The sequence below is a fragment of the Bufo bufo genome, chromosome 7 (genome assembly GCF_905171765.1).
Source record: "Bufo bufo chromosome 7, aBufBuf1.1, whole genome shotgun sequence".
NCBI lineage: Eukaryota > Metazoa > Chordata > Amphibia > Anura > Bufonidae > Bufo > Bufo bufo.
Window position 1 is genome coordinate 161789539 of NC_053395.1, and position 27081 is coordinate 161816619.

At 45.8% G+C, this 27081-nt stretch overlaps 1 protein-coding gene across 2 annotated transcripts in view; it reads right to left on the reverse strand.

Moving 5' to 3' along the window:
- BARD1 (BRCA1 associated RING domain 1) overlaps positions 1–25591 on the reverse strand; it is a 55589-nt gene extending 29998 nt beyond the window's left edge. Inside the window, exons 1-4 of one of the 2 annotated variants that reach the window (XM_040441182.1) lie at positions 25277–25591; positions 18100–18156; positions 10873–11021; positions 2048–3093 (exon numbers count right to left, since the gene is read on the reverse strand). In XM_040441182.1, the coding sequence (XP_040297116.1) occupies positions 2048–3093; positions 10873–11021; positions 18100–18156; positions 25277–25410 (1386 nt within the window). In that variant the 5' untranslated portion in view covers positions 25411–25591. Of the gene's footprint in view, positions 1–2047; positions 3094–10872; positions 11022–18099; positions 18157–24924; positions 24953–25276 lie in introns of those variants that run through there. The other variant, XM_040441183.1, reaches the window with a different exon arrangement.
- Positions 25592–27081: the final 1490 nt, after the last annotated feature.

Sequence of the window (27081 nt, forward strand, 5' to 3'; positions counted from 1 at the left end):
GATGTATGGGCGTTTTGAAAATAGCTGAGCACTGGCTTGGCTATTTTCAGCAGTCCCATAGAGGCGAACGCAGAGGTGGCGGTTTCCATTCACCGCTATAGGTCTCCCGAAAATAGTCGTGCACGCTCACCTGTAGAGTGTAGGGTGCGGTGTGCTCCTCTTCACTTTGGGGGACCCTGTTCTCTAGAGGTGGAACCTGCACCTCTCTGACACTGATGGCATGGCCTAGCGACTGATGCGCAGATGTGCCACGTTGTTGAGGTCACTTTCCGAGAGCATTTCTAAATGTTTACAGGCAGAACACATCTATCTGCATGGCCAGCTGCAGGCTCATCTCCACTGGTGCGTCAACCAAAAAAAAAAAACAATTATGAACACTACTACTCAACTGTAAGAAATAACAATATATTTATTGAACAGAAAAATATATTAAAAGCACTGCCGGTAACAGCTCCACAAATACAAATAGCACAAAAGGACATTTAAAACCATAGCACCAATAATAAGCAGGGGGGGACACAGCAGGAAAAAGCAAATGTTCCATATTTAAAGGGGTTATACTATGACTAATGGGAAATCAGACGTCATATATTACATGACAATCTCTCTCTTGCAAAGCTAGAACCAGTCCTGTACTTCACACGGATCCAGAGATCTCCTCATTCATTGCTCTGCCAGATTTATATTAAAGGGGTTCTGCACTTTGTTTAAACTGATGATCTATCCTCTGGATAGATCATCAGCTTCTGATCAGTGGATGTCAGACACCCAGGACCCCCGCCGATCAGCTGTTTGAGAAGGCAGCAGCGCTCCAGCAGCGCCGCGGCCTTCTCACTGTTTACCGCTGGCCGAGTGACGTCACGACTAGTATCAACTAGCGTGGGCGGGGCTAAGCTCCATTCAAGGGAACAGAGCTTAGCCCCGCCCAGGCCAGTTGATACAAGTCGTGACGTCACTGGGCCGGCGGTAAACAGTAAGAAGGCCGCGGTGCTGTTGGAGCGCCGCTGCCTTCTCAAACAGCTGATCGGCGGGGGTCCCGGGTGTCGGACCCCCGCCGATCAGAAGCTGATGATCTATCCAGAGGATAAATCATTAGTTTAAACAAAGTGCAGAACCCCTTTATACTGACAGCTCAAGGGTAGTGTCTTTTCTGCTGCAGCTCAGGGGCGTGTCCATTCTCTACCTATCACAGCTCAGGAGGCTATTAAAGGATGAAACTGAGCAGGACAAAGAAATAAGAAAAAAAAAGAAAAAAACAGTAGGTGGCGCTATACAGATACATTTTATTGAATAACTCAGTGGCTATGCTAAATTTTACTTACATGCAATTACAAAAGTTTTCAGATCTGGGTGCTGGTTTGAAAACTGTAGAATATTTTTTGTGGGACAACCCCTTTAAGCCAAAGTGGACAAGGCTTTAACAAACACCACATTGAGGGCTCATTCACCGTATTTATGTGTCCGCCTCCATTCCATGGCCCCACAATTGCAGACAAGAACAGGCATTTCTATCCTATGGCTTGACGTGTGCGTTCCGAAAAGGAGGAATGCACATGGCCGATATCCGTGTTTTGCTGATCCGCAATTTGCAGACCACAAAACACATACGGTTGTCTGACAGAGCCTTAAAGCTAATAAGTGTACTAAATCTCACAAGTCTCATGCCTAGAAAATTCATATATACAGACCTGAATTGTCCATATATCAATGTAGTTCCTGCCGCAGCTCCACACCGCACCATCCACGTGATTCACCAGTGCTTTTAATATATTTTTCTATTCAATAAATATATTATTTCTTGCAATTGAGTAGTAGTGTTCATTTAGTAGTAGTAGTGTTTTTTGTGGTTGACACATTTATGAGCACCCCGTCATGTGGTTTAATGACTGTCTATATTATATACGTATTGGCCGTAGATCAATGTAGGTTTGTCATCTCCACTGGCCAGTGCACCACGGAACAAGAACCAGCCCCAACCATTACAAAATTAAAAAAACAAAAAACACAAACAACGTCAAGGTATACCTATACAGGAAAAAATGTTTACCTTTATGGAAGCAACATGTAGCATTGTCTCACCCTTATGGTTCTTCTTTGTAAACTGATAAGGACTGATTTCTGAAGTCTGAAGATTGGTTCCAGGTTGGCTCTTTCTTCTGGGTGTTGAAAAGGGCTTAGGTTTTGGCTCTGCTTTTGGAGAATTTTTTACTTCATTGTTTCGGACTTTTCCAAGACCTGTATCATCTTCTGACTTGGAATCATCAGCCAGCTTTTCTTTTTTGGGGCATTTTGAGGCACGGGAATTAGGAGATGGAGTTGGGTGAGGTTTGCGTTTTAGAGGAGTTCTTCTTCGCTTGGTTTTTCCAGAAGATTCATTCTTTAGCTGTGTACACAAATCTTTAGGACTAGGTCGATCTTCCACAGTTTCCTCTAGCTGACTTTTATTTTGTCCATTTTCTTGTGGTTTCGGTTCAAAGCTGTAGTCAGTTTCTTGCCCAGCACCAGGAGCAGACTCGCCAGACTTCAGAATATCATTTTCTTTCGAGGTGTTGTTCTCAGTAGTGTTTATATCCCCATGATTTTCTAACCCCAGCTCCATCTTCTCTGGGCTATTATTTTCTAACCCCAGCTCCATCTTCTCTGGGCTATTTTCAATCAGTTCATTACATTCATCACCGCTTTCTAGTACTTTATCATCAGGCGTCTGAAGAATATGTGGAGGGCTGCAAAAGGACACCGATCTATTGGATTCCTGGTTATCCACCTTGAAGCTAGCAGTATTTTCACTAGGTGTCCCAATCCCCCATTTTTGGTTTATGTCCTCCAGTTGCTTCTTCTTCGTTTTCCCACGTTTCACGGTTTTCTTTTTCGCATGCTCCACAATGGGTGAAGAAGAGACAAAATCATAACTTGACAACATTGGCGCCTGTTCGCAGTTTGATGGAATCTGTTGGTCGTTTTCTTCACGTTCCAGGACATACCTCACCTTGCCTCTCCGGGGACTAAACCACATCTTTATCTGTTTTTTCTTAGATTCTCCTTCTGCGGTGTTCTCTTTGAGTGATGCGTGTTGACATAAATCCACTTTACTTCCTACAAGAGAAGTGAAAATTACAAGTCACTCTCTGCGGTTTATGTAAGCAGCATTAGTCCCTAATAGAAGCAATTGTTTTGAAATGTTACTCTTTTTAAATGGTGGTAAAATAGGGCACTCACGGGAATATATTTTACCTGCTAGGAGAGGATTGTCTTGATTTGGCAATTTTCAAGTACGGTTGTAGAACTTTTATGAAGTATTAAAATAGAAAAACACATGGTACAAGACAGAGGACACTCAAACGTGGCCAAGGAAGTGGTCCTCCATATTTATGTGTAAACTTTAAAAGGACATTCGTCAGCAGATCTGTACCTATGAAACTGGTTGACCTGTTACATGTGTGCTTGGCAGCTGAAGGCATCTGTGTGTAGGCAGATGGCAGCCCATGTTCATATGTGCCCACACTGCTGAAAAATAGGATGTTTTAATATATGCAAATAAGCCTCTAGGAGCAACGGAGCTCTCTCTCCGCACCCCCACTTTCAAAGACTTAAGGGGGTTCTCCAAGAGTATAAAATGTCCCCTCATGTGCCGGGCACCCCACATGGAATATACTTACTCCGATCCCCGCTCCTGGCACCACACCTGGTTCCCGCACCGTCGCTTCTCCCTGCACATGGATGAAAACATCCGGTGTTGGGGGGAAGCAGCCATTCGCAGGCGGGGATGGGGAATGAGCCTCCCTAGCATCGCCGGTGACGCTACAGAGGGTTGTCCCCATCCCTGGCCTGCCATTGGCTGCTCCTCCCCCCTTCCTTCCCCGACACTGGATGTGATGGGAGAAGCAGCAGCGGCGGTGCGGGGACCAGGGTAAGTATATTCCATGTGGGGTGCCCGGCACATGAGAGGACATTTTATACTCTTGGAGAACCCCTTTAAGGAGAAGTCCAAGGCCAGGTGTGATGACATTTACACTGCCTGGCCCTGTCCAAGTGCAGAGGGAGTGGTCGTTGCAGAGAGAGCTGATCCTCTAGGAGTAACGGCAACGCCCCCATTGCTCCTAGAGGCTCATTTGCATATTTTAAAAGCATTTTTCTCAGCAATGCGGGCACATATGAACATGAGATTAACATACATACCTACAGCTGCCGATCTGATTTTTTTTGTTTAAATCTGATTTTTTTTATTTATATAAAATGCTTTTTGAGCAAAATATATTACCATCCAAAGGTTATTCCATCATGAAATAAAGATTAGTTTTTTTAATTATATAGAATAAGGCTGTATATGTGTAATTTTGTTTGGTAAATAAATTCCATTAATCCATTCACAATGTCATGCTCTTCCAGAGGTTTTTGTAAGATTATTGGGCAGTTTCTCTGCCTACAAGATATTATCACAGATGCTTGGCTTACTTTTGCAGTTCTCAAAACTGAATTTGACTCAGCAGAGATCACATGCCTCTTCTTCACAGCAAAAATGTTATAACATGAACAGAGTTGAGAAAAAGACCTTAATCCTAACTTCTACAAACCTATGAATGCAGAATCAACCTAATCAAACTAATATGAAAAGTTGTTATTCTAAAAATCTTAATCTACTTGCATAAGTTATACCAGCAAGAATTAGTCTTTTTGTAGAAAACTATGATTTAAATCAAGCCTTACTGACTAGTGATTTAAATCGAGATTTAAATCAAATCCACCCTGCTTTCATATGTGCAAATCTGCTGACAGATTTCTTTTAAAAGGGGTTTCCCAGGAGAAGAATATTAATGACCTGTCCTCCGGATAGGAGAAACAGCCCAGCACTCTCTTGTTAATGAAATATGCTGCTTCTTTATGATGCGTTTCATCTCAATCCGCCACTTTTTCCAATAATTATATATATATATATATATATATATATATTATATACACACACATATACACACACACACACACACACACACACACACACTCTGACTGAGGAATATACGACTCTCCTCAGGATAGGTCATCAATATCTGATCAGTGGGGTCCAACACCCAGTATCGCCACCGATCAGCTTTTTGAAGGGGTTACAGTGCTCTGCTGAGGGCTGTGACCTCCTCATAGCTCACCAAGCACAGTGCCATTCATTTTATTGATAAAGCCTAGACAGCCCCTTTAAGCCATGTAGTCAATACATAAGTCACTGTACTGTACTCATTGCATTTTGAATCATTACCTACTTTTCGCTGCCCATGCTGATATTTTGATTGTCCATCCCTATAAAAGTTTTTTTTGCATATGTTGGAAGACACAACCAACTGTCCTCCTGCTTAGAAATGATGCTGAGTGTGCACCCGTCACTTTGTTGGCGGCACTAGGTCTCTGAGCACACCACCTGCCAGGTAGGGGCGGCCGCTGGCTCCGTAAAGCCCCACATCAGCTGTTATTGGCAGAAATGGATTAATATTTAAATACAAGTTTTGCTTCTGACTGGACCCAATATGTGCGCGCCGGTTAGAGGAGAATCTGTGCTGTATGAAATATTAATATCGTTGCACAGTTATTGAAGTGTCCCGCGTGACCTTCCCATAGAGCTACAGGAGGAAAGGCAGACTGGCTCAAAGAATCCATTTAAGCGGCTTCTATAAGGTAATACAGAACACGGCACAAAGACACAAGTCAAAATCAAGTTTGGCCCTCTGTGAGCTGGATAGGTCATCAGTATCTGATCGGTGGGGGTCCGACACCCAGGATCCCTGCAAATCAGCTGCTTGAGAAAACACCGCCTTCTCTCTGCTCACCAAGCACAGTGCGGTACATTGCTGGTCATCACAGCTCAGCCCTATTCACTTCAATAGGGGCGAGATGCGCCTAGGCCACGTGACCGACGAACATGACGTCATATGGCCTAGACTAAGCCGAGATGGCCGCGGCCCTACTTCAGCTGTTTGTGAAGGCAATGGCGCTCGATCAGTAGGGGTCCCGTGTGTCGAACCCCCACCAATCAGTAGTAAAGTCTCGAAAAAACCCTTTAAGACAAAAGTGGTCACATGGTATGTATTGTGTTCATTAGTTTTAATTTGAAATTTCCCATTTTTAGGAAAATCATACACACTTAATAAAGCCAGAGACATAAAACAGCAGTCCCATTTTCAAGACGATAGGATTTTCCCTCAGAATTGGCAGACATCCAAACCTCCCCTTCATGTATGTAAAATCTATAAGAAGCGGCGTTCTCCTACCATCTTAATGTTACAAAAACTCGACGGCAAAATGAAGCAATTACAAAACGCTGCTTTAGCTGCCATTAATCTGCATCAAAGAAATATAATGATCCACGTTGTGTGCCTTTCAAATTATTTCCCATTACCAACAGAAGTTGAGAAATCTCTTTGATAAACGCGTCTCTTATTAAAAAAAAAAAATCAAAGGAAAATGGTTCGGTGCCATCTGGGTAACAATTTTAGCCTTCGCTGTGGAATGATTACTTTGCTTTACAGAAGAAAAGAAAAAGGCAGCCGTTCAAAAACTCGTCTTTGGCCATTATGTGAAATGCTGCACAAGGAAAACAAGCTGTATATAACCAAGCAAATGTTCATGATTGCCCTCTATATGAACAGCGGGCGCCATGGCCTTCGCAGCTAGCTGGACTCCTTCTTCCATCACCTTGTGTAACAATGTATTATCGGCTGTCACTGGAAAGTCCATTCACACATCCGTGTGCGTTTTGCGGATCCATGAATCCGCAAAACACGGACAACGGCAATGTGCGTTCCGGCACTAATAGAATATGCAATTGCGGACAAGAATCGGGCATGTTCTATTTTTTTAGGGATCGGAATTGCGGACCCGGAAGTGCGGCCCCATAGAAATTAATGGGTTCGCATTTCTGGATCTGGGCCGCACATCATGCAGCCCCATAGAATGGATCCGCAATTCCGTTCAGCAAAATGCGGAACGGAATTGCGGTCGTGTGAATGGAGCCTAGGACTGACAGGTTGTGCCCGGGGGCGATCAGGACAGGGGGAGTTTTCCCTGTCTAATGTAGTGGTTGACAGTGGGATCTAGAGGATTAAAAAAAAAAAAAAAAGGGGGTAAAATATTGAAGACCTATCTTCAGGTGGTCGGTGGATGTCTGACTCCCAGCACAACTGACGATCAGCTGTCTGAAGAGGCCACGGCGATCCAGTGGGTTCATTGATCATACGTCACAGCTCAGTCCCATTCAATGAACGGCCCTGGGCTGCAATACCATGCTCAGCCACTATCAAACGTACAGCGCTGTGTATGGTATGCTGTAAAAGGCCTGCAGGGCTCACCGTAGCGCCACGGCCTCATCAAACAGCTGACTGGTGGGGGTGCTGGGTGTCGGAACCCCACCGGTCAGATACTGATGACCTATCCTCAAGGTAAGTCATCAATATTTTACTCCCAGAAAATGCCTTTAAACGGTCAGGATCTGTTATCGCCAATTCCAGAAACAGTCGGCCGGTCCCATGGTGTTTGTGCAGCACGATTATACCCGTATGCAGTGGCAGGGATGAAAATCTATTTCATTATTCTGATGAGAATTAGAATCGCCCTTCACTGAAACGGCAAATGAATCAAATTAATTGCCCAGCCCTAACGGAGCCCTATAGATACATTTGTTGTTCCCAGCACATATGCTGAATGTATGTCATCAATGCAATCTGAATGCAGCAGAGACATGTGACGGAAGTTATTGGTTTGATGAGAGATGCACGCGCTGTAGAAAATAAGGAGGATAAAAAATAAAACACGCTCGCCAAACAGCAAAAATAATGTCCTCGCGCCTGCTGGCCGGTTATCTGTCTCTCCAAATCACAGAAAGGACCCTTAGATCTCGTGTGGATTTTTTTTACAAACACAAAGCAACATTCATTACGGGAGAAAATGCCCATCGAAAAAAGAGATAAGTAAAGCCATAATAATTACCATCTAAGCACATTTTTACTCAACGCCTTAATTACCTTCTTGTGAGTAAATGAAGTGTAACAAGAGGTACTGCCGAGCCGGGCGCTGCGCACTTCTCTATTATAGCAATTACAATCAGACACGAACCTTCACTTCTTCATGGCAGCATTTTATTTACTTGTTATAACTGACACCACAATGTGCATGCTGCCATACAGGCATCAAATGCAGCCGGATCTTTGATGCCATTCATCTCTCAAAGGAAGAAAGAATCAGCCGTACTGAAATCACAGCAAGCTCCATCCTCGTTCTCCAGCATCCATACACATAAAAAAGGTCGTCTCACCTCAGATCGCTAGGATATACCAATGTCAGAGAGGTGCAGGACCCGCACCCATCTCTGGTGAAAGCATGTGCGGCTCGCTCTGTTCCCTTCTATGGAACTTCCAAAAATAGCTCATCCATTTCCAGTAGTCCCATCGAAGTCAATGGAGAGGTGGCCGTGCTTGAGCAGGTGCTCTCCATGCATCTCTTTGGGAGTTTTGAAAGTCGCAGAGTGCGGGTGCGCTCTCTTTTTCTTTGGCGGTTTTATTCTAGAGAAAGGTATCCTAGCGATATGTCACCATATGTGTGAGGTGACACAACCCCTTTATCAGTCAGCAGATTTGTACCCATGAAACTGGCTGACCTGTTGCACGTGCGCTTGGAAGCTGAAGGCAAATTATATTTTATTATATGCAAATGAGCCTCTAAGTCATTACACCTAGAGGCTCATTTGCATATAATAAAACTTAATTTTCCTCAGTAATGCAGGCACATATGAACATGGGACCAACACAGACGCCTTCAGCTGCCGAGCGCACATGTAACAGGTCAGCCGGTGTCATAGGTGCAAATCTGCTGATTGATGTCCTTTAATTATCATTGGGGGAGGTGTCATTTATCTACTGTGTATTGGCATCTTTAAAAGGGCTGCCTGGGAGTTTAAGGAGTTAATACCAGTAAATGTAATAAAGATAAAAAATTAAATAAAATACCACAACCATTACTCAGCCGTTCTTGTGGTCGTCGTGTTCCAGCAGTGATAACATGCTGTTTATCCACGTCATTACGGCAACCAGTCATTGGCCACAGTGGTCTTGTGTCGTACATGGTAGCATCACCACTGAGGCGACCCATGGAGGCGATGTAACCGGCGAGTTATGGTTATTGTATTTTTTTTATTTTACAACATTTCCTGCGCTAGGTTCACTAAAACTCCTGGACAACCCTTTAAAGGGGTTTTCTGGGACTCACATACCGATGACCTAGCCATAGGATAGGTCATCAACATCATAGTAAGGCTACTTTCACATCTGTCATGGATCAGCAAAAACGTTTGCGTTCTGATAAGGCTACTTTCACATTAGCGGCAGCCTTCTGCCGCCGGAACAGCCTGCCAGATCCATGCTGCTGCTAGTGCATGCGTGCCGCCGGAAGTCCGCTCCGGCCCCGTTCACTATAATGGGGGCGGGCAGGATGTCCATCCGCAGCACGGCAAACATGCCGAGAGGCGGCCGGAGTTAAACGACGACATGTGAAAGAAGTCTAATACAACCGTCAGCATCCGTTATGAACGGATCCGTTTGTATTAGATTTAACATAGCCATGACGGATCAGTCTTGAACACCACTGAAAGTCAATGGGGGACGGATATGTTTTCTATTGTGTCAGAGAAAACAGATCCAGCATCATTGACTTACATGGTGTGTCATGACGGATCCATGCCCACTGACATAGGCCTCATGCACACGACCGTTGTGTGCATCCGCGGCCGTCGTTCCGTTTTCCGTGTTTTTCTGCGGACCCATTAACTTTCAATGGGTCCATGGAAAAATCGGAAAATGCACAGTTTTTCATCCGCGTCTGTGATCCGTGTCTGTCCTATTTTTTTTCACGGAAAACGGTTTGCGGACCCATTCAAGTCAATGGGTCCGTGAAAAACCATGGATGCACACAAGATTGTCATCCGCATCCGTGATCCGTGTCCTGTTTATTTCAATCATTTTAAAGGCAAACTTGACTTTTTATGTCAGTGCATCCTCCAAAAATCAAGGAAGACCCACGGAAGAAAAAACGGACACGGATCACGGAACAACGGAACCCCGTTTTGCGGACCGTGAAAAAATACTGTCGTGTGCATGAGGCCTTACATTGTGTGTCAGGACGGATCCGTCTTGCTCCGCATCACATCGCGGACAGAAAAACGCTGCTTGCAGTGTTATTCTGTCTGCGATGGGGACGCAACCAAGTTTTCCCCCGTTATTGAGATCCTATGACGGATATCAATAGTGGAAAGGGAAAGTGCAAGTGTGAAAGTAGCCTAAACCGAGCCGGAACACCACAGCGCCATGCACCGTGTAGCGACAGTTCTCGGGTACTGCGGCTCCACTCCTATTCAAGTGAATGGGAGCCAAGAACAGCCACTGCATGGTGTTCAGAGCTGTGGTGTTCAGCCTCTGTGCCTTCTTCCGAAACTGCTAACCACTGATCGGCGGGGGTGTTGGACCCCTGCCTATCCTACGGTCATCAATACGTTGGTCCCGGGAAAAGCCCTTGAAGAGTATTTTACTGCAACGCTATAGAGCAGGGATGCTCAACCTGCGTCCCTTCAGCTGTTGTAAAACTACAACTCCCACTATGCCCTGCTGCCGGCTGTCCAGACATGCTGGGAGCTGTAGTTTTGCAACAGCTGAAGGGCTGCAGATTGGGCATCCCTGCTAGAGTATTAACATAGTAATTCATGGAGGGCCATGAGCGGATAGGACTTCTTTTGACACATGGTGCTGAGGAGTGTGCACTGGGTTATTCTATCAATGCATTCTCATTAATATGTATGCTCTGTTGTGTAGGTCATCGTAATTAACAGACAATTAACAGATCACTTACCATTATGCTTCCCTTTATCCAGTAAGTTATGCAGCTGACTGCAAAGCTGAATCATGGTATCAAGCTGCCGGTTGATCTGCACATCCTTTACCCAGGTTGGTGTGTGGCATACAGGGCATTCATTACCCACACTCCCATCTACACATGTCCTTAGAAATAAAAAAAATAAAAATAAAAAACAGAGGAAAGAATTTTTATAAAACGCTTCAAAAGGGAACTGTTAGCACGTATTCATTTCACATATCTGGCTCAGTGGGCAAGCTACATAAAGCAGAAAAAAGGAAACATGGTCAGTTATAGAACCAGTTTCTTAGTAAGGATTAGAGACAATTAAGTGTGAGCAAATCCGTCTAGTCTGCGTATAGCAGTCTGCTTCCCACTGAAACGGAGAACAATTTAGCGAAACCCCTCTGATTCTCCCCAGAGGTTTAGCTGTTGCAAACTGCATATCAGGTCTTTGAAAAGGGACGCAAGAATGAAGATTGTAACCTGAGCTTAAAGGGGTATTCACTAGTATAGACCCCCATCGTCTCATAGGTGCGGGTCCCACCTCTTGGATCTCATAAACACAGCCAGCAAAATGAAGGAGGGCGCACCGCGCATGCATGGCTGCCCTTCAATCATTTCTATGGGGACGCCAAAAATAGCCGAGGGCTGGCTTGGCTATTTCTGTCAGCCCCATAGAAGTGAATGCAAGCACGGTGTGCTCCGATTCATTTCTACGGCAAATCTGAAAATAGCCAAGAGCGCCGCTCGCCTATTTTGGCAGGCCAATAGGAACCATTAGTGGTAGACGGACCCGGCACTCCTGGCCACCACTCTGCCGGCTTTGTTTTCAGCTGTACTTAAAAGATAGGTGCGGGTCCCACCTCTCAACGATATGCCCCCATTGTCGGAGATGGGAATACCCTTTTAAGGTTACGTTGTAATCTTAATTCCTACATTCTTTTTCAAAGACCGGATATGCAGTTTGCAACCTGCTTCAAATTCAGGCTTTTCTCACCTACATGTGTCCCTTATGTGCTAGATCTGTGCGTCCAGGATGCTACTGCCTTCTCTAGCTCTCATGCATCAACAAAGCTGGATTGATTTTCCCTTCTACAGTTCCTCTCACTTGTCCTGGCAGTCAATTATACTGAGGAGTGTCTGATTCCCCCCCCTGCAGAGTTTGCTGTGGTTGTCCTGCTTCCTCTGTACACCTGAACCGCCTCGTTTGTGCACTGCCCTATTTAGATGCTCATCTCTTCTCCACACTCTGATCTGCAGTACAGGAAATATTTCCCTTCTCTGCTGCTTTCTCTAACATAGAAGGGAAAGGGAGAGCCATGTCAGAAACATGAGCAGAGCAGGACAGATGTATGTCAAATTCAGAAAAGTCAAAAACACCAGCAGCTAGAGGAAGGAGTTAATGTTAATTTAAATGTACCCTAAGGTCTTATATGACCTTATAGGGGTCGCAAAATAATGTAAAAAATAAAATACAGACAAAATTAAAAAATAAAACTGTAGTAAAAAAAGACGACGACATACTACACCACAGGTTCTAGCTCCTCTCCTGGCAACCATAACCCATAGATCAAAATAACCATTATGGAAGGGGAGCATAATCTAAAAGTTGAATTATTTTAGTTTAATGTTGTGCCATTAACAAAAAAATATGATAAATGTGAGACTATTTTTTCCATTTAGTTTCAATTTTCCTGGGTATAAAAAACAAAAATACTAAATATAAAAATTAGATAAAGATAAAGCTACATGTAATGCCCAAAAAAAAATTAAAAAAAATTAAAATTATTTACATAACCGACGATCCTCCAGCCACACCCCTTTACACATCTGCACCACAGATCCCACTGCCGAGGAAGGTCCTATTGGACTGAAACATCCGGGAATTTAGGATATTATGTGGTGTTACCTTATGATCATGGATCATTTTGGACATATTGGGGCACATTTATTAAAGGGGTTGTCCGGGATCAAACTCATTTTTTTTTAAGTAGCTTACTCACCATTAGTAGCCAAGTTTATGTTCCCAAGATGTTTTTAGGTAACTTTTACACTGCTGCATTGCTCCTACAGTCCCCAACAGACTGTTTACATATCTGTTTATGTATGACATCACTTCCTGCTGCAAAGCATTGTGTGTCCCAGTGCAGCTCAGCAGCAGGTGGTTTCTACAGTGCAAGATCACCTCCCTGCATCCGCCCCCCTCATACATATTCAGCCTCCTGCACATTATTCACTCCTCCATAGATCCGCCCCCCTCATACATATTCAGCCTCCTGCACATTATTCACTCCTCCATAGATCCGCCCCCTCATACATATTCAGCCTCCTGCACATTATTCACTCCTCCATAGATCCGCCCCCTCATACATATTCAGCCTCCTGCACATTATTCACTCCTCCATAGATCCGCCCCCTCTTACATATTCAGCCTCCTGCACATTATTCACTCCTCCATAGATCCACCCCCCTCATACATATTCAGCCTCCTGCACATTATTCACTCCCCCATAGATCCACCCCCCTCATACATATTCAGCCTCCTGCACATTATTCACTCCTCCCCCCCATAGATCCGCCCCCCTCATACATATTCAGCCTCCTGCACATTATTCACTCCTCCATAGATCCGCCCCCCTCATACATATTCAGCCTCCTGCACATTATTCACTCCCCCATAGATCCGCCCCCCTCATACATATTCAGCCTCCTGCACATTATTCACTCCCCCATAGATCCACCCCCTCTTACATATTCAGCCTCCTGCACATTATTCACTCCTCCCCCCCATAGATCTGCCCCCCTCATACATATTCAGCCTCCTGCACATTATTCACTCCTCCCCCCCATAGATCCGCCCCCCTCATACATATTCAGCCTCCTGCACATTATTCACTCCTCCCCCCCATAGATCCACCCCCTCATACATATTCAGCCTCCTGCACATTATTCACTCCTCCATAGATCCGCCCCCCTCATACATATTCAGCCTCCTGCACATTATTCACTCCTCCATAGATCCGCCCCCCTCATACATATTCAGCCTCCTGCACATTATTCACTCCTGCATTGATCCGCCCCCTCATACATATTCAGCTTCCTGCACATTATTCACTCCTCCATAGATCCGCCCCCCTCATACATATTCAGCCTCCTGCACATTATTCAATCCTCCATAGATCCGCCCCCTCATACATATTCAGCCTCCTGCACATTATTCACTCCTCCATAGATCCGCCCCCCTCATACATATTCAGCCTCCTGCACATTATTCACTCCTCCCCCCCATAGATCTGCCCCCCTCATACATATTCAGCCTCCTGCACATTATTCACTCCTCCCCCCCAAAGATCCGCCCCCTCATACATATTCAGCCTCCTGCACATTATTCACTCCTCCATAGATCCGCCCCCTCATACATATTCAGCCTCCTGCACATTATTCACTCCTCCATAGATCCGCCCCCCTCATACATATTCAGCCTCCTGCACATTATTCACTCCTCCCCCCCATAGATCCGCCCCCCTCATACATATTCAGCCTCCTGCACATTATTCACTCCCCCATAGATCCACCCCCTCTTACATATTCAGCCTCCTGCACATTATTCACTCCTCCCCCCCATAGATCTGCCCCCCTCATACATATTCAGCCTCCTGCACATTATTCACTCCTCCCCCCCCATAGATCCGCCCCCCTCATACATATTCAGCCTCCTGCACATTATTCACTCCTCCCCCCCATAGATCCACCCCCTCATACATATTCAGCCTCCTGCACATTATTCACTCCTCCATAGATCCGCCCCCCTCATACATATTCAGCCTCCTGCACATTATTCACTCCTCCATAGATCCGCCCCCCTCATACATATTCAGCCTCCTGCACATTATTCACTCCTGCATTGATCCGCCCCCTCATACATATTCAGCTTCCTGCACATTATTCAATCCTCCATAGATCCGCCCCCTCATACATATTCAGCCTCCTGCACATTATTCACTCCTCCATAGATCCGCCCCCCTCATACATATTCAGCCTCCTGCACATTATTCACTCCTCCCCCCCATAGATCTGCCCCCCTCATACATATTCAGCCTCCTGCACATTATTCACTCCTCCCCCCCATAGATCCACCCCCTCATACATATTCAGCCTCCTGCACATTAGTCACTCCTCCATAGATCCGCCCCCTCATACATATTCAGCCTCCTGCACATTATTCACTCCTCCATAGATCCGCCCCCCTCATACATATTCAGCCTCCTGCACATTATTCACACCTCCATAGATCCGCCCCCTCATACATATTCAGCCTCCTGCACATTATTCACTCCTCCCCCCATAGATCCGCCCCCTCATACATATTCAGCCTCCTGCACATTATTCACTCCCCCCCCATAGATCCGCCCCCTCATACATATTCAGCCTCCTGCACATTAGTCACTCCTCCATAGATCCGCCCCCCTCATACATATTCAGCCTCCTGCACATTAGTCACTCCTCCATAGATCCGCCCCCCTCATACATATTCAGCCTCCTGCACATTAGTCACTCCTCCATAGATCCGCCCCCCTCATACATATTCAGCCTCCTGCACATTATTCACTCCTCCATAGATCCGCCCTCCTCATACATATTCATCCTCCAGCCTCATATTCCTCCCCCATAAACTCCTCCTTGAAAATGGCAACCAGGACGTTGTTGCGAAAGTCCGTATGCATCTACGGGGTTAAACACCCCAGATCGGTGCGTTGGAGACGAGTGTTAGCTGTAAATTACAGCTAACACTCTCTGCAGATGTCAGCGGCTCCAGGGCAGCAGGAGCGGAGGAACATGGGGGCGATCGAGGACAATGGGGGCCCATACATGAGGGGGGATTTATTTGATGACCTGGGGCACATATGAGGGGGCTTTTTATTTTATAAAGGGAACTGGGGGCACTTACTCGCTTTCAGGCAGCGATCTCCACTCTGAGTGGAGATTGCAGCCTGAAACCAGCATTTTCACAGTACTGCGCTCCAATTAATTGGTCTGCATAGACCAACCAATTGAAGTGAGCGTGGGCAAGGGACCACTCTGATTGGTCCCTTGTTGGCACCCGGTGACATCACCGGACTGGAGGGGGCGGAGCTTAGCAGGATCTCGGCCAGGCTAGTTACCGCCCCTCCAACACTTTTGCATAATTAGCTAGGCTGGCAGTGACGTCACCGGGCTCCCTGAACAGCGGAAGAGGAAGCTTTCCTCCTCTGCAAGGGACCTGGTACGTCACTGAGTGAAAGAAAACCTTCACTTCCGGCAGAGAATTTATTGGAGCAAAAGGGGGCATTAGAAGTAAGTTTATCAGGTAGGACATGGGTGTTGATGTGCGTGACACTGCAGTACTATAGGACAAAGGTCCCAAATCCCGGACAACCCCTTTAAGACCAGCGTTTTAGATGCCGGTCTTAATAAACCCCTAAGTTGGCGGTGGATCCGCCGAAGTCATGAAGAGGCACCGGCCTCTTCATAACTTTTCAGAGGATCGTTAGCTAGTTCTAAATGTAAGACAGCTTCCTAGCTGTCTTACATTTAGACTTTTTTTCTACGCCTGAAACAGGGGCAGAAGATGGTAAAATGAGACAGGCCCGTCTCCTTCCGCACCCACGTCATGCCCACTAGACATGGAGTGAGTGGGGCGAAGTTGCAGATTGCAGCGCAACTAGCTGTTGTGCCACAATCTGCGCCTGATATACTCTTAATAGGTGTGTTTCAGCTAAAAGGGGTATTCACATCACATACAATAGGGGCATATCGCTAGGATATTCCCCCATTGTCTGATTGGTGCGAGTCCCACCACTGGGACCCGCACCTACAATGAGAACGGAGCGGGGAGAGCTGTGGCTGGAGGACCACGGGGTCCGTCAACCACCAAGCTCTGCTCCCACAGAAGTGAATAGGAGTGCACCGAAAACACACACGCCCCCCCTTCCATTCATTTCTATGGGGCAGACGGAAATAGCCGAGCCAGCGCTCGGCTATTTTCGGCGGCCCCATAGAAATGAATGGAGGGGGGCTGCGCATGCGCAGTGCACCCTCCGTTCATTTCCCTGCTCCGTTCTCATTGTAGGTGCCGGTCCCAGAGGTGGGACCCGCACCTATCAGACAATGGGGGCATATCCTAGCGATATGCCCCCATTTTCTGAGATGGCAAAACCCCTTTAATAATTGACCCCATTATGTTTACTGAAATCTGGAATTTGTGCTTCTGGCATTCATTTTCACGTAAATCCACTTTTTGTATTATGCAAATTAGGGAGTAAGGTGCCCAGAGGGGAGTTATTATCGTTCAAAAGTGCCTAGGAAGGCCCCTCTCCAGTGCCCAGCCCGCCCTCCATCAGAGACCAAGCACGCCTCTCCAGGGCCGAAACTAAACGCCTACACCAGCACTGTTAGCCGCCACCCGCCTCTATGACGTAGTGGGGCGACGATAAATCTTGCGCAGGCGCAGTACCGCGGACTGCCATTGGGAGATTTCTCGGCGTTCGATGAGCAATATGTGGGGCGTTGTAGGAGGCACATGTGGACGGCGTTACATCACCCCGCTACGTCATGGAGGTGGGTGGGGGCTAACAGTGCTGGTGTAGGCGTTTAGTTTCGGCCCTGGAGAGGCGTGCTTGGGCTCTGATGGAGGGCGGGCTGGGCACCGGAGAGGGACCTTCCTGTGCACTTTGGAACCATAATAACGCCCCTCTAGGCACCTTACTCCCTAATTTGCATAATACAAAAAGTGGATTTACATGAAAATAAAAGCCAGAAGCACAGAATAAAAGGGTACATCAAGAAATAAGGTATTTTATTCTACATGGCAACAGTTGCATTTTTATATTGGTAATCCATGTGACAGATTTCCTTTAAAGAAGAATTGAGCATCATTATTGAGTGCCGCAATATGTTTCTAACCTCATCGAAGAGAACCCCTTCAAAAAACTAAATAACAGAAAACAAATATATCTTTGGGTGACCCTAAAAACGGAATGGTCACATATCATTCAGCATCAGCGTCCCGGTATTTCGGTGTTTGAGAAGTCACAGCATTATAGATCACTATGATGCTGTGAGGTCGGCTCGGGAAACATGGCCGTCGAGTGGACCTCATTTCCCGGACAGCAAACAGCCATGCGAATGCTCCCTAAGACATGCAGTTAGTCACGTAAGTGGGATTTCAGAGCAGATACTCACCTACAGAAGACGTGCTCACAGCCGCCCAAACACACCGGCCCCCTTAAAAGTGACAAACTGCAAGAAAAAAGAATAAGAGCATGTAAATCATGTAATGATAGAGATAAACAGCGGGGCGGATAACAAAAGACGTCGCGTTAAACCCGCTCTCTAAATCAGCATCGGTGAAGCTCATTTGTGCTCTTTTTTTCCCATCATCTCTACAAAAGAGAGAAACATATTCATTTGCCAATTTGCGGAGCTTCTTGACAAAACACATCTGACACTCTCAGCGCCTCGCCATCAATTTTCATTTGTCCATATTGTGCTTGAAGAGAATTTACCAAGAAAGCAGGTATGGGAGATGCAGAAGAGATTACAGCCAGGCACTCTACGTGTCCTACTATTTCAGCACAAGAAGGGACATTTAATAAGCAATTCAATCGCAGAACTGAACACGTGATCGCGGACAGCAGCGGCAGACGTGATACTCGCTGTCACACCAGACGCTTGTCCTTCTGAGACCGGGCTCACCAGCGACATCTCTAGGAAGTGGAGGTGATGCTGGCAAGATGGTCCTCTTCCTTGGGAGATGCCTCTTTGTACATTATTTCCCCATGGAGCATTGCCAATAAGTCTCCATACCCTGGGGTACGTCCAGTAAGTTTCCGTACAGGACCGGTCTCATTAAAGGCATCTGTCAGCAGATTTGCACCTGTTACATGTGCACTTGGAAGCTGAAGGCATCTGTGTTGGTCCCATGTTCATATGTGCCTGCACTGCTGAGAAAAATTTGGTTTTAATATATGCAAATGATCCTCTAGGAGCAACGGGGGCGTTGCTATTACACCTAGAGGCTCTTCTCTCTCTGCACTTTGATTGACAGGGCCAGGTATGATGACTTTTTCACTTCCTGGCCCTAACAATCAAAGGGCAAAAAGTGCGGCAGTTGCAGAGACAACAGAGTCTCTAGGTGTAATGGCAACGCCCCTGTTGCTCCAAGAGGCTCATTTGCATTTATTAAAATATAATTTTCCTCAGTAATGCGGGCACATATGAACATGAAACCAACTCAGATGCCTTCACCTGCCAAGCGCATATGTAACAGGTACAAATCTGCACACAGATGCTCTTCAATGGCTATGGACACCTTTGGGTTCACTTTTTGTTTTATTATTGCATTGTACTCATTATGACCTAAAAATACTTTTTTCAATTGGTCTTTATTAAAAATTTTGAACCACTGTCTTTGTGCAGCCTTGAGTTTATCTAGTAGCAGGACCTGAATTTTCACTGTAATCCACCAGGCAGCTCAGCTGACGGCTCCTTGTCCCTGATCTCCTGACCTTATAAACACTCATTACAGTTCAGTTCTTATGTTACTGATAAGAATGAGGCTTAGGGCTCATGCACATGAACGTATTTTGTTTCCCTGTCCGTTCCATTTTTTTGGGGGGGATAGGATGCAAATCCATTCATTTCAATGGGTCCACAAAAAATGGGGACATTACACTGTGTGCTGTCTGCATCCGTATGTCATAGAATACATAGAACATGTCTAGGACAGGGATTGTTACAATGGATAAAAAAAAAAAAAGAAAAAAAAACGGATGCAATACGGATGTCACATGGACGTCATCCGTATTTTTGGTGGACCTGTGTTTTGCGGACTGCAAAATACATACGGTTGTGTGCATGAGCCCTTAAAATAAGTGTTTAAAACCTTTTAGTAATTTAGAGATAAGGTTTATTAGAAGACCACATAGTGAAAGGAAAACAGTAAAAAAAGGACATTCCCACAGTTAGAAAAACAGTTAACCCTTTGTGACAGAACGGCTCAATATTTTTTAAATGGCCAATTAAAAAAAATATTTTTAGCCCAAAATGAGTAAAATGCAATCATTAACCCCTTAAGGACATAGGGCGTACAGGTACGCCCTTGTGCCCTGGTACTTAAGGACACAGGGCGTACATGTATTTTCAATCACTGCTGTGCGGTTGGCAGTGGTCGGAACCCGGTGCCTGCTCAAATCATTGAGCAGGCACCTAGGCTAAATGCGCGGGGGAATCCCGTGACCCCCCCATGTCGGCGATCGCGGCAAACTGCAGGTCAATTCAGACCTGCGGTTTGCTGCGATTTCTGCAGTTTCTGATCCCCGCGGTCAGGGACCGCGGGGATCAGAAACTTTAGTATTCCTAAAATATATCTGTATTCCCCCCCCCCCCCCCCCCCTCACCCCTGAGTGATTTTAGCCCGGTGGGAGGTGCAGGGGGAGGGTTGCGGGCGGTGCGGCAGGCGGGATTGCGATCCCCCGCCCGCCTCCCCTTGAATAATCGTTGGCGTCTAGTGGGTATATCAGGGTGCCAGCACATTGCTGGCACCCTGGTATAAACGGCTGACATCTCTGCTGCGATGTCAGCCGTTTAAAACCCGTACGGACCGCTGTATGTAAAAGGTTAACAGCGCAGGGAGCTCCCTCCCTCTCCCATCGGGGGGCTGCTGTGCCTTTGCAGCCCCCCGATGGAGAGGGAGAGAGCCTCCAGACATCCCCGTCCTTACCCTTCCCCGTCTGCGAAGTTCTGACCACTACTGAGCAGACGGGGAAGGTTCCCATGGCAACAGGACGCCTTCTCAGGCGTCCTGCTGTCCATGGTGCTGAACAGATCTGTGCTAAAAGGCATAGATCTGTTCAGTGTAAGTAAAATACAGTACAGTGCAATATATATTGTACTGTATTATACAGACATCAGACCCACTGGATCTTCAAGAACCAAGTGGGTCTGAGTCAAAAAGAAAGTGAAAAAAAGTGAAAATAAAGTAAAAATCAAAAAACACATTTATCACTGATTAAAAATGAAAAAAAAAAAAATTCCCTACACGTTTGCTATCGTCGCGTCCGTAACGACCTGATCTATAAAACGGTCATGTAACTTTACCCGAACGGTGAACGCCATAAAAATAAAAAACTATGATGAAATAGAAATTTTGCCCACCTTACTTCTCAAAAAAGGTAATAAAAGTGATCAAAAAAGTCGTATGTACGCCAAAATTGTAACAATCAAACCGTCATCTCATCAGGCAAAAATCATACCCTATCCAAGATAATCGCCCCAAAACTGAAAAAACTATGGCTCTTAGACTATGGAAACACTAAAACATGATTTTTTTTGTTTCAAAAATAAAATCATTGTGTAAAACTTACATAAATAAAAAAAAAGTATACATATTAGGAAAAAAAAAAACGGTGTAAAAAAAGCAATCTTTGTCATTATCAAAAGTCATATGCACCCCAAAATAGTGCCAATAAAACCGTCATCTCATCCCGCAAAAAATGAGACCCTACTTAAGATAATCGACCAAAAACTGAAAAAACTATGGCTCTTAGACTATGGAGACACTAAAACTTTTTTTTGTTTTAAAAATTAATTCATTGTGTAAAACTTACATAAATAAAAAAAAAAATTGTATACATATTAGGTATCACCACGTCTGTGACAACCTGCTCTATAAAATTACCACATGATCTAACCTGTCAGATGAATGTTGTAAATAACAAAAAAAAAAAAACGGTGCCAAAAAGCTATTTCTTGTTACCTTGCCGCACAAAAAGTGTAATATAGAGCAACCAAAAATCATATGTACCCTAAACTAGGGATCGACCGATATTGATTTTTTAGGGCCGATACCGATAATTTGTGAACTTTCAGGCCGATAGCCGATAATTTATACCGATATTCTGGGAATTTTCATTTTTGAGAAAAAAAAAAATTCTACACAAATCTGCTGAAAATTAATATGTTTATTGTTAATGTGTATTTTTTTTGTTTATTGTTAATGTGTATTTTTTTTATAAATCTTTTTCATTTATACTTAATATTTGTGTGTTTTTTTTTTTTTTTAACTAACTTTTAGCCCCCTTAGGGACTAGAACCCTTGTCCTATTCATCCTGATAGATCTCTATCAGGGTGACTAGGATCTCACGCTGTCCCTGCTAATCTGTGCTTTGTGCACACAGCAGCATGGAGCTTACCATAGCAGCCAGGGCTTCAATAGCGTCCTGGCTGCCATGGTAACCGATCGGAGCCCCAGGCTTACACAGCTGGGGCTCCGATCGGAGGAGGAGGGGAGAGGGGATCCTGTGGCCACTGCCACCAATGAGTAATACTGGGTGGGGGGGGGGGGGGCGCACTGCGCCACCAATGTTTTTACTATTGGCCGGGGTTGGGATGGGGGTGGGGGGCGCACTGCGCCACCAATGAAGATAAGTCTCTCATTCATATACAGGAGGCGGGAGCTGGCTGCAGAATCACATAGCCGGCTCCCGACCTCTATGAGCGTTAGCTGCGATCCGCGGCACCTGAGGAGTTAACTACCGCGGACCGCAGCTATCGCTCATAGAGGTCGGGAGCCGGCTATGTGATTCTGCAGCCAGCTCCCGCCTCCTGTATATGAATGAATGAAAGGCTTATCTTCATTGGTGGCGCAGTGGCCACAGCCCCTCCTCTTGTCCTCCCTCCTCTCATTGGCGGCAGCGGCAGCAGCAGCAGCACAGGGGGAGGAGACACTGCTTCCTTCTCCCCTGTGCTGCGGAGGGAACACAGAGAGCGCTGAGAGCAGCGCGTTCTGTGTTCCCAAAACGTTATCGGTATATCGGCAAAATAGATGCCGATAACGTTCAAAATCCTCAATATCGGCCGATAATATCGGCCAAACCGATAATCGGTCGATCCCTACCCTAAACTAGTACCAACAAAACTGCCACCCTATCCCGTAGTTTCTAAAATGGGGTCACTTTTTTGGAGTTTCTACTCTAGAGGTGCATCAGGGGGGCTTCAATTGGGACATGGTGTCAAAAAAAAAAACAGTCCAGCAAAATCTGCCTTCCAAAAACCGTATGGCATTCCTTTCCTTCTGCACCCTGCCGTGTGCCCGTACAGCAGTTTACGACCACATATGGGGTGTTTCTGTAAACTACAGAATCAGGGCCATAAATATTGAGTTTTGTTTGTCTGTTAACCCTTGCTTTGTAACTTGAAAAAAAATATTAAAATGGAAAATCTGCCAAAAAAGTGAAATTTTGAAATTGTATCTCTATTTTACATTAAATCTTGTGCAACACCTGAAGGGTTAACAAAGTTTGTAAAATCAGTTTTGAAAACCTTGAGGGGTGTAGTTTCTTAGATGGGGTCACTTTTATGGAGTTTCTACTCTAGGGGTGCATCAGGGGGGCTTCAAATGGGACATGGTGTCAAAAAACCAGTCCAGCAAAATCTGGCTCCCAAAAACCATATGGCGCACCTTTCACTCTACGCCCCGCTGTGTGGCCATACAGTAGTTTACGGCCACATATGGGGTGTTTCTGTAAACGGCAGAGTCAGGGAAATAAAGATACAGTCTTGTTTGGCTGTTAACCCTTGCTTTGTTAGTGGAAAAAATGGGTTAAAATAGAAAATTAGGCAAAAAAATGAAATTCTCAAATTTCTTCCCCATTTGCCAATAACTCTTGTGCAACATCTAAAGGGTTAACGAAGTTTGTAAATTCAGTTTTGAATACCTTGAGGGGTGTAGTTTATAGAATGGGGTCATTTTTGGGTGGTTTCAAGATTTGCTTCTAAACTTCTAAGCCTTCTAAGCCTTCTAAGCAAATTGCGGATCCACAACACACCCGGCCGGCACCGCTATAGAAATGCCTATTCTTGTCCGCAAGCTGCGGACAAGAATAGGACATGTTCTATCTTTTGCGGAGCTGCGGACCTGAAGATCGGGGCCGCCCTCCGCAAATGCGGATGCAGACAGCACACTGTGTGCTGTCCGCATCCATTCCGTCCCCTTAGAAAATGAATGGGTCCGCACCCGTTCCGCAAAATTGCGTACCCATTTGCGGACGTGTAGCCTGTGACTGACAGCCAGGACCCTACAGTATCCGCCGGCATCGCTGTTAACCCCGTATATATGCCACAATCAATGCGGCATATAAGAGCATCGCAGAGGGAGGGCGCAGCAGTAACAGGGGGCCGATTGTTGCCACAGCCTCAGGGTCTGCCATGTAGAGAAGCCTGTGAGGCCTAGCCCCCAGATACACTGTCAGTGAATGCAGTACAGCACAGCATGTATTGTACCACACTGAAACAGCAATCAGACCCTGAAGTGTTAAAGTGCCTGTACTGGGACACAAATAAAAAGTTTACAGTATTAAAAAAAAAAAAAAGGGTTCCTTTCCCTTCATCAAGCGATTTTTTATAAAAATAAAAAAAGACATTAGATGTCGCCATGTCCGTAACTGGCAGCTCTATAAAAATATCACATGACCTAAAAAAAGTGCCAAAACTTTTTTGGGTCACCTTTCCCCCCAAAAAGTACAATATTGGATGATCAAAAAATATTGGTATGGAATTCCATTGAAAATGGCCAGGAATGAAAAACCTTGCAGAAACGGCACCCAAAACCACATTAGAAAACGTCAGAAAAAAAATAAAATAATAAAACAACTGATGCAAATTCCTCATCAGGTTTTTTTCCTCACCCAAAATACTGTGTGAACCTAGCCTAAGGGCTCATGCACAAGAACGTATTTTCTTTCCGTGTCCGTTCAATTTTATGAGGAACCATTCATTCCAAAAGGTACCCAAAAAAAAAAGAAATTTACTCTGTGTGCATTCCGTTTCCGTATTTCCGATTCGCAAAAAAATTGAACATGTCCTATTATTGTCCGCATTACGGACAAGGATAGTACTGTTCTATTAGGGGCCAGCTGTTCTGTTCTGCAAAATACGGAATGCACACGGACGTCATTCGTATTTTCTGCGGACCGCAAAATACATACGGTCGTGTGCATAATACTGACATTTACTGGGAAGTGTCTCCGGGTGCCACCCTGGTCACATGACCTTCACTCATTATTACTGATCAAATGACAGACTGTGTGACACTAAAGAGCCCTCCCCCATTTACACCACATCTTAGTGTTGTCTCCGCCTCCACATTAGCATGCAGCCCTGACCCCGCCTCCAAATTACCATACAGTAAAGACAACTCCCCCTCTCAAATTACCAAGCAGCCCTGGCCCCGCCCACCACCGTATACTCCTCCCCCGGCCCCAGATATGTGTATACCGGTGCAGTAATAAGGAGGATTGTCACGTGACGCTTCGTGGCCCTTATTACACACGGATACCGCCGTAGCAGCTCAATACTCACCATACTGAGCAGCGCAGTCTTCCCTCCAGTTCCAGCAGCGCCGTTCGCGTCCGGTTCCAGTCCGGCAGCTCCTTCATCGTAGAGTCGGCCGCGGTGCCTGCTGGACGGTTTCCCGAGCGCACCCTCAATGGCATGGTGGGAAGGAAAACACGCAGGAGCCTGAAGTTCTTCTGAGATCCGGGCGGGAACTCAAAAATGGCGCCAGAGAGATGTAGGCGCGGCCCGGTCTAATGTAGGGAGGAGGATAGAGCAGGTCATACATCGTATTCATAACGGCGGGACAGGTGACTGCTGCCGCCAATCACATCACTGCTTTCATCATGTAGTCCTCGCTGTACGATGAGACCTCCATTCTGATTGGTTGGCTGTGGTCCTGTAAGCTTTATGTGGACCTGACGCCTCAGAAATAAAAACCTAACAATAGGAGTAATTGTCTGAAGTAATAAAGGTAGGAATGGAGCGAAGTGACGGGCACAAGTGTATAGTGGTACAGGTAATGCCCACATTGGTTAAACACGTGAAAGGGGGGTGGGTGGGATTAATTGGCTCTAAAATGAGCATAGGATATTCAATGGCAGAAGAAAGATGAAATAAAACCCTAATATTAAGTTTTATCAGAGATGTACCTTAATTATGCTAAGCAATTTGGCTATAAGAAAGCTGATAATACGCTGAGCAGGAATATGGATGTGCTAACTAGGGCGAGTTCACATCAGCGTTATGGATTGCGTTTTTGTTTTCCGTTATAACGGAACCCATAAGTCGGAAGTCAAAACGGAAGCCTTTAAGAGGCATTCCGTTTTAATCCGTCATAATAGACTTATATGGGAATCTTAACGGATCCATCTGGTTCTCGTTATGTGTTATAACAGAAAACGGAAACCATAACGGTGATGTGAGCGCACAAAAAAGTAGCCGTATGATGATCGATGGTCCTTGGAAAATCATTGAATGATTAATGAAAGTCTGAAGACTGGGCATTAAAGGGGTTATCCAATCCTATAGAAAGCTCTCCAACATGCCGGGCCCCGCTCCTGGTCCCCCCACCGCCGCAGCTGCTTCTCCCTGTGCACGGATTAAAGCATCCGGTGTTGGGGGGAGCAGCCAATGGCAGACGGGGACGAGCCTCCCTAGCGTCACCAGCGATGATAGGGAGGCATATGTCCGCCTGCCATTGGCTGCACCCCCCAACAACAGATGTTTTCGTCTACGCACGGGTAGAAGTGGCGGTGCTGGTATCCAGGTAAGTATATTCCGCTATTTGCAGACCGCACACGGCCGCAATCATAATAGAAAATGCCTATTGTTCGTGATTGCGGACAAGAATAGGACAAGCTCTCTCTTTTCCCTGAAGCCGCTGTGTGCTGTCCGCATCTTTTGCAGCCCCATTGAAATGAATGGTTCCGCAACCAGACTCCTTCATACGGCCGTCTCAGGGCTCCAGATGGCAACCAAAATGGTCGCCAATGCGACTTAAAATTTGCAGATGGCGACAAGACTTTTTAGTCTTGTTGCCATTTGTGACTGTACCGCCGCGCTCCTGCGCAGCCTAAGTTCTCTTTAGTAGCACAGTGGAGAAGGAAGGAGTCCCTCCCTCTCCACTGTGACGCGGCCGCCACTACCACCAATGGGGAGGGAGAAGGGGAGGAGCTGTCGCCACTGCGCCGCCAATGAATGTAAAACATAAGTATAGGCAGCGGTATCATAGACCCGGCCTCAATAACAGGGCATGCGATACGCAGCAATTAACCCCTCAGGTGCCACAGATCGCATGCCCTGTTATTGAGGCCGGGTCTGCGATACCG